This window comes from Triticum urartu, chromosome 2A (assembly GCF_056163025.1).
Source record: "Triticum urartu cultivar PI428250 chromosome 2A, HENAU_Tu73, whole genome shotgun sequence".
Taxonomy (NCBI): domain Eukaryota; kingdom Viridiplantae; phylum Streptophyta; class Magnoliopsida; order Poales; family Poaceae; genus Triticum; species Triticum urartu.
This window is the reverse complement of record NC_141874.1, coordinates 151,839,957-151,847,941: the sequence shown is the minus strand read 5'-3', so window position 1 is coordinate 151,847,941 and position 7,985 is coordinate 151,839,957. Positions and strand designations below refer to the sequence as shown.

The 7,985-nt window shown below is 51.8% G+C and overlaps 1 protein-coding gene across 1 annotated transcript; it reads right to left on the bottom strand.

The window, feature by feature from the left end:
* Positions 1 to 331: 331 nt before the first annotated feature.
* Positions 332 to 3,271, bottom strand: LOC147984342 (uncharacterized). The gene is made up of 2 exons (XM_087541054.1): positions 2,855 to 3,271; positions 332 to 373 (listed from the first exon to the last, which is right to left on the bottom strand). The coding sequence occupies exons 1-2, from the start codon at positions 3,269 to 3,271 to the stop codon at positions 332 to 334; spliced, it is 459 nt and encodes a 152-aa protein (XP_087397180.1).
* Between the last annotated feature and the right edge of the window lie 4,714 nt (positions 3,272 to 7,985).

The window sequence follows — 7,985 nt, the reverse complement described above, 5'->3', positions numbered from 1 at the left end:
TCGCCCTGCTCCAGCACTGGGTCTGTGTGATCGCTATTTCTGTCGAGGCGGGATTTGGGGTGGCGCTTGCGTCGCCGCTTTGACTGCTTTTCGAGGGAACAATCCTTCGGTGCGTCCTTCCACTCTTCGTCGTCATCTTTTGGTGCGTCCACCATGTATACGTCGTATGACAAGGTGGTGTTCCAGGGCTCAGTAGGCGCTGGTTCTTCATCGTCTCCTTCATCGGTGTCCATACCGTCAATTTCGTCGGAGTCGAAGTTGAGCATGTCGGTTAAGTCGTCGACAGTGGCTACGAAGTGGGTGGTGGGTGGGTTTTGAATTTCTTCATCGTCTAAATCCCCACCTTGCTGGCTGCAATCCGGCCAGGGCTCTCCTAATAAAGAAAGAGACTTCAGTGACTTCAGAATGTCGCCAAAAGGCAAGTGCTGAAAGATGTCTGCGATAGTAAACTCCATGATCGGCGCCGAATCGGATTCGATTGGCCGGGGCGCGGAGGGTTCGGAGTCCGGAAAGGAGTCTGGCTCCTTGGAGTCATGAGTCTCGCAGAGTGCGGGGCTGGTGTTCGGCTCAATTGCCGCTTGGACAGCAGCCCCCGAGGCGGCGTCCAACCGCCCATCCTCGATCAGCGCCGTTGGCTCCGAATTAAGGATCGGAGCCGATGCGGGTGCGGCCTCCAGGGCACTGTTCAGCGGCAGAGCTAGATCATGCTCGTTGGGACAGTGCGGCGCGCTCGGCAGTGGCTCGAATCCGTCGAGGATCAAGTCCCCGCGGATGTCAGCCGTGTAGTTTAAACTTCCAAATCTGGCCTGACGGCCAGGGGCGTAGCTTTCGATCTGCTCCAGGTGGCCAAGTGAATTGGCCCGCAGTGCGAAGCCACCGAAGACGAAGATCTGTTCGGGGAGGAAGGTCTCACCTTGGACTGCATCACTATCGATAATCGTAGGAGCCATCGAGCCTGACGGCAACGGCACAGATGAACTCTCAATGAAAGCACCAATGTCGGTGTCAAAACCGGCGGATCTCGGGTAGGGGGTCCCGAACTGTGCGTCTAGGCTGGATGGTAACAGGAGGCAAGGGACACGAAGTTCTACCTAGGTTCGGGCCCTCTCGATGGAGGTAAAACCCTACGTCCTGCTTGATTAATATTGATGATATGGGTAGTACAAGAGTAGATCTACCACGAGATCGAGGAGGCTAAACCCTAGAAGCTAGCCTACGGTATGATTGTTGATGTGTATGTTGTCCTACGGACTAAAACCCTCCGGTTTATATAGACACTAGATAGGGTTAGGGTTACATAGAGTCGGTTACAATGGTAGGAGATCTGAACATCCGTATCGCCAAGCTTGCCTTCCATGCTAAGGAAAGTCCCTTCCGGACACGGGACGGAGTCTTCAATCTTGTATCTTCATAGTCCAGGAGTCCGGCTGAAGGTATAGTTCGGCTATCCGAACACCCCCTAATCCAGGACTCCCTCAGTGGGCAATCCTTGCCCTGTGCCCTCCTGAGGGAAATGTGCCGCGAAGCACGCCTCCAGGTGGTGCCCAAGCACCTCCCTCGTGATGTGGGCAAGGTCTGAGGCCTTCCAGAAGAAAGCCCCCGAGCCCTGCCCGAGAAGGGCACCGGGCGCGCCTTCCTATGCGATGGAGGGAGGCGCCCCTGGAGTGGGTGCTGATCCAGACGAGGCTCCGGCTGTGACGCCACCCTCCTGAGGTCCTGCACGGCGCAACTGCTTCTTCTTCTTGGGGATGGCCTCAGGAGGGCCCTCGCCCTTGCTGTCAGGGTCGTCGATTGCTGCATCTTGGAAGGGATGCTCGAGGGAGCACACCACATCTCTTTCTTCACATGAGACCGTGATGATCCCGCCGCTTCTCGGCATCTGGAGGACATTGTAGCCATGATGGGTCACCACCATGAACTTGGCCAGGGATGGATACCTGAGGATGGCATTGTACGACAGATGGATGTGCGCGACGTCGAAGTCGATGAGCTTGGTGCGGTAGTTCTTGCATTCCTCGAAGGTGACAAGGAGGCGGACCTGACCTATCAGTGTGGTGGAACCGTCGGTCACTCCTGAGAAAGGCTTGGTGGGCTGAAGCTGGTCATATGGAAGTTGGAGGTTGTCGAACGTGTCGATGGACAGGACGTTGAGCCCTGTGCCGCCGTCGATGAGGGTCTTGGTAACTTGCACATTGCTGATGGCTGGGGAGCAAAGCATCGGGAGGGCGCCAGCGGTAGCTGCGCATTTGAGCTGGTCTGCTGAGTTGAACGTGATGGGGCACCCGGACCATCTGAGTGGGCGTGTGGCTTCGAGCTTGGGGAGGTCTGCATTCACTTAATGAGCAAACTGCTTGAAGATACGCTGCGAGGCTGGGGCCTGGGCTCCGCCCAAGGTGCAGGCGATAGCACACGGTTCCTGGAAGCCCCCAGCCCCCTCGTCCTGATGGTGCTCGTCATTCCTTCTTGGCGGTGGCGGCAGCGGAGGGAGCCCAGTGTTGCCTTGAGGACGATCCTCATGAGGCTGATCCCTCCAGGCGCCCTTGCGAGGCTGATCCTGCCAGCGGTCCTCACGAGGCCGCTCGCGCAACTCCTGGCGTGGGCCACAGTCGTCCCAGCGTTCGCCACCATGTCCTCCTCCTCGGTCATCGCCCCGGTCGCCGCGCTCGGGGCGTCAACCGAAGCGTCCTTCGCAAATGGCTCTGAGCTCTTGACATTCACTAGTGTTGTGGGTGTTTAGGTTGTGGAAGGCGCAGAATGGACAGCTGCTCTTGGATGACTCTGGTTGGTCTCTACCATGCTTGGTGTCTGGTTCCACTGCGAGCACGGCTGCTCCCTTGCGCTTCACGTCCTTGGCCTTGGCTTTCTTCTCCTCTAGGTCTGCAGTAGGGAGCTCGAGGAGGGAGAGGTGCCCCTCCTCAGTTCTAGCACACTTGGTCGCTATGTTGAATAGCTCCAGGGTCGTGCATAGTTCTTCATGGATGGCGAGCTCCTCCTTCATCTTGATGTCACGGACACCGTCGGAGAATGCTGAGATGTTGGCCTCGTCGGTCACCTTGGGGATCTTGATCCGTGCACTGTTGAAGCACTGAATGTACTTCTGCAGGGTCTCTCCTGGTTGTTGCTTCATGTGGCGCAGGTCGCCCGCGAGCAGGGAGTGGTCGCGAGTGCCCTGGAAGTTGGCGATGAAGCGGTTGCGCATTTCATCCGAGGAGCAAATTGAGCCTGGAGGAAGGTTCAGGAGCCAGGAGAGGGCGCCTTCCTTGAGAGCCATGGGAAACCAGTTCGCCATGACTTTCTCATCGCCATTGGCCGCTTCGATGCTCAGCTCGTAGAGCTGCAAAAACTCCATGGGGTCGGGGGTGCCATCTTAGCGAGAAGGTGGATCCGGCTTGAACTTGCCTGGCCAGGCGACGCTACGCAGCTCGGGGGTGAAAGCGCGGCAGCCGGCTGTGGTCACCGGGGCCCGCCTTGGGGTGGAGCTTGGCCTTGATGGGGTCCGCGCCCTGCCTCTACGGGTGGTGCGCGGTCTTGCTGCGGCAGCCGGTCCCGGAGCGGTCGCACAAGAAGCAGCGGAGCGTTTTCTTGTGGTCGAGGGACTTCTTGACAGCTTCTTTCTTCACACGCGGGCGCAGGGCGCGGCGGATCACACCGTGGAGCCGCGTGCGTTGGCGCCAGGGCGCCGTCTTGGGCAGAGGTGGTGGCGGCGGTTCGTGACCTATGTCGCCCGTAGCTGGCGAAGGGCGAGGCGGAGAGAGGGACGGCGCGCAGCGGAGCCCCCTGCGGCGCGGACAAGCTCGACGATGCAGTCGAGCCAGTCCTCGTAGAACTCGTCGATGGGGCGGTAGCGCAAGAGCTCGTGCGCCATGAGGAGCGCGACCCGTGCATCCATGGGAGGGCGACGTGCATGGGAAGAAGAACCGGCCAGGGTCAGCGATGGAGTGGCGGTGCGGCCGTCCCGCCGCACCGAGGGGTGTAGCAAGGATGCTTGCTGCTCGTTCCCCGCCGGGCTGGTGGCGGCGTTGGCGGCAGGCGATGGGGAACGATGAGGTGGTCCGCCGACGGGAGCCGTCTGAGCGACGTGGGCGGCGAGGGCAGCCTGACGCTCAGCACGAGCGCGGCGCGCGTCTGCCATGGAGATGACGAAGCAACGGGGCACGGAGCGATAGAAGGAAGCTTCGGCGCACCCCTACCTAGCGTGCCAAATGTCGGATCACGGGTTCTGGCAAAACCCTCAAGGTTGGAACACTAGGGTGTGTGCGATGGTTTTCTCCCTATCGATCCATGCCCTAGCTCTCTAAGATCTCGCGGACAAAACTCAATGAACTCACAACACAGAAAGACACAAGATTTATACTGGTTTGGGCCACCGTTGTGGTGTAAACCCTACTCCAGTGTGGCGGTGGTGGATTGCCTCTTGGGCTGATGATGAACAGTACAAGGGGAAGAACAACCTCCTGAGGTTGGGGTGTTCTTGTGCTTGGTGAACTTGTGCGGGTGAGATGATCTTGGATCCTTCTCCAATCAGTTCGTCCTCTCTACTGTGGTGGCTAGTTCTACTTATATAGGCCCTGCTCCTCTCCCCAAATGTTGAGAGGGAAGGCACACAACAATGGCCAATTTGAAAGGGGACAGCTAGTACAACTTATCCTGACAAAAGTGGTCTTCGCCTGCAAAAGGCTCCGGTGGTGATGCCGTCTTGGGCTCCATGGTGACCTCCGTCTTGCCGTCCGGCTGGTCTTGGTCTCGTTGCACCAAAATGGAAACCTTTGCTTGATGCATCGGTACTCCGCGCCTACGCTTTCCCCCTTGGCTCCAAAGAGGAAGCAAGGACATTGCGCGCACTGGTGCCCGCCTGGCCTCGATCATCATGGCTCACATCATGAGGACCTCGTGAGGTTTGCCTTGCCTTGATCTCTCCGCCCCTCGTGAGCTTGCCTGGCGAGGCCGCTCCTGAGGAGGTCTTGCATCGTCCGCCTCGCGAGGCTTGGCCCCTCACGAGGGTCTTGAATGCCTTGTCGATGAAGATGGGCCGTACGGGCCTGCTAGCTCAGCACGCCGTGGGCCGCAGGCAGGCAAGTGTGAGGACCCCCGTTCCCAGAACGCCAACAGAGCCCCTCCGAGATTGGATCTTCCTCTCTGTTCTCTTCTATTTCGCGTCTCCCAGATCTAGCCGAAAACTGTTTCTTATATTCCCGGAGATCCGTAACTCCGATTGCGCTGAGATTTTAGCATGACTTTTTTCGGATATAAGCTTCCTTGTGCCTGAAGTAGAGGTCCAACCGACGTACAAGGTGAGCACAACCCACCACGGCACGGCTGGCTCCTCTAGCGTGCCCTGGTGGGTTGTGCCCACCACGTGCCTCCGTTTGCTATGATTCCAACTCCCAAAGATCACATATATTCCAAAATAATTCTCCAGGAAATTTTATTGCATTTGGACTTCGTTTGATATGGATACTCTACGATACAAATAACATGCAGAAAACAGGAACTGGCACTTGGCACTGAATCAATAGGTTAGTCCAATAAATCATATAAAAAGTTGCCAAAAGTATGTAAAACTTGTATAATATTGGCAGAAACAGTCAAAAATTATAGATACGACGGAGACGTGTCAATAAGGTACGGGTTGAAGAGGCAGGAGTTTCATAGCACGATAGAGAGATGCTAGCTTGAAATTTCGGCATAACAAGGCGCGGCTTTAAATTTCAGGTGAACAAGCTTAACGTGTACCAAAAAAGACAATTCGCACCTCATCACTAGAGAGAGCCATGTCCCGTTTTACTATATTACTAGAAATGCATTCAAATACAACAACAACAACAACAACAACAACAACAAAACTAAAACAATCGGGACAACAAACATAACATGTACAGTACCAAAACAATTTGCACTTCCCTCAACAATAAAAAAAACAATGTGTGTTGTCTAGCATATGGACTAGATTTGAGTACATTTTCCCTATTTCTATGGGATTGTACTCGGGTTAGTTATACAACCATCTAAATATTATCTTCACAACACATGACATGAATATAGGAGAAGTAAATTCCTATATAAATACGAACCACATGTACATACGATCTCAAATTCAAATATATGTATCCATTTTATGTTGAATTCAAATCATAGTACATATATGCTCTAGCTAGATGTTCGGAATCTAAACCATGTATGATACTGCGTACAATGTGTTTTAACACGCACAACACACACACAAGCACCATTTAGACTAGTAAGGTAAACGTGCATTGCACGCATGAGATTTGGCAACCAAATTATGTATAAATACCACAGTACAGCATGTAATCTTTGAGTCATATATGCATGATGTAGAAATTCGTTTAAATCTTATAGTTAATTTCATTCAAAATCATCTAGTTTTTATAAGAAAGCTAATCTATTTTAAGATTCATGGAATTGTGCATTGTAAAGCATAAAGTAAAAACAAATAATGGCAAATCATGTAGAAAAACATTTGGGTAATTCTGATACGGAAGATTCTAGAACAAAGAAGAAGTGCTTGTGTTTTGAGGTTTGTGCATTATGCTTAAGTTCAACCATGTAGTCTTCTGGACTGTACATGTGACAAAATTTGGTGGAACCTAGATGATATCCAATGGCCAGTAGTGCTCGAATTTGCCATCTCTGCACCATCGGATTGGCTTCATCCAACGACCATCTTTCAAAGTTAAAGTTATCCGCACAATATATAAAAAATATAAAATATAATATATAGGGGTATAGATATAGATATGTGATGCGAAAGCCACCCATCATCTCCAATTAGAATAGTGTGTCCATGCACGGATGCAATGTGGCCAAACGATGGCTGTCATTAGTATCTCAAATTCAAATCAGTATGACCTTGTTCAATGTGTATACAATACAACATGCTCGTTTCCAAACCACACCACACATATCTCAGTTATATTCATGCATGCATGGGTTTCAAACATCATGATCTCTTATTCAAATATTTGAATTCAACTTTACATTGATTATGACCTCACCTAGTCTTTTACACCCACACAGTCGTCTTCTCTTTATAATTGTACCACTAACTTTCTCTCGTGCATGCATGCACACACACTACCACTCGGCATTATCCATCGCACACGTGCAATCTTTTTCTTCAGGTCGGTCTCCCATGCATGCACACACACACCTCCCCCTCTTCATCATATCAGGCATTCTTTATCTCTCACGTGCATGCGCAACGATCGATGTTCCTCTATGTGTGTGTATATATAGCTAGGTCTTTCCGAGTTTTCCACACAAACCGACCAATCTATATATCTAGTGAGGTCTCACCCTCTTTCCCACATACACATCGATCAATCTATTCCTCTCTATATAGGATTACATAGCTAGTACACCCACATTAATTATATATCCAATGCCCCCCTCTCATCATCCATGCCTTTCGCTTCATCTCTCAGACGCGCGCACGGTGGCGAAGACAGGGGGCAGCAAGGGCCATGTCCTCCCAAACATCACTATATATTGATGCTAATATGAATGTGATCATTAGGTCAATTGCTGGTAAAATGGTTTAAGTTGATGAATTGGCCCTCCTCGTAAAGGATTAGCAGTGCTTGGCCCCCTAGCTCATTTATTTTTCATGGCTCCGCCACTGCGCGCAAGAACACACGTTCTCGCCCCGTCTCTTTAAATATAGATCTCGCACTTGTGCACTCCTTCATAGTCTCCCTCCACTTGTCCCCTCGCATCATCTTCTAGCCCCCCACCGAATTTTGCCACATGTACAATCTAGTAGACTCCATGGTTGAACTTAAGCATAATGCATAAACCTCAAAACACAAGTGCTCTCCTTTGTTCTAGAATCTTCCGTATCATAACTGCCCAAACATTTTTTCTAGTTTAATTACCATTATTTGTTTTTACTTTATGATTTACAATGCACAATTCCATGAATCATAAAATAGATTAAGGGCTTCTTTGATTCAAATGATTCTCAA

Excerpts from the sequence above, each read along its gene's own strand:
- LOC147984342 (XM_087541054.1), bottom strand. The coding sequence starts at position 3,271 with ATGGCTCTCAAGGAAGGCGCCCTCTCCTGGCTCCTGAACCTTCCTCCA. Across the intron at positions 374-2,854 it reads TAGAGGAGAAGAAAGCCAAG|GAGAGCCCTGGCCGGATTGC; the intron begins GCCAAGGACGTG and ends TTTCTTTATTAG.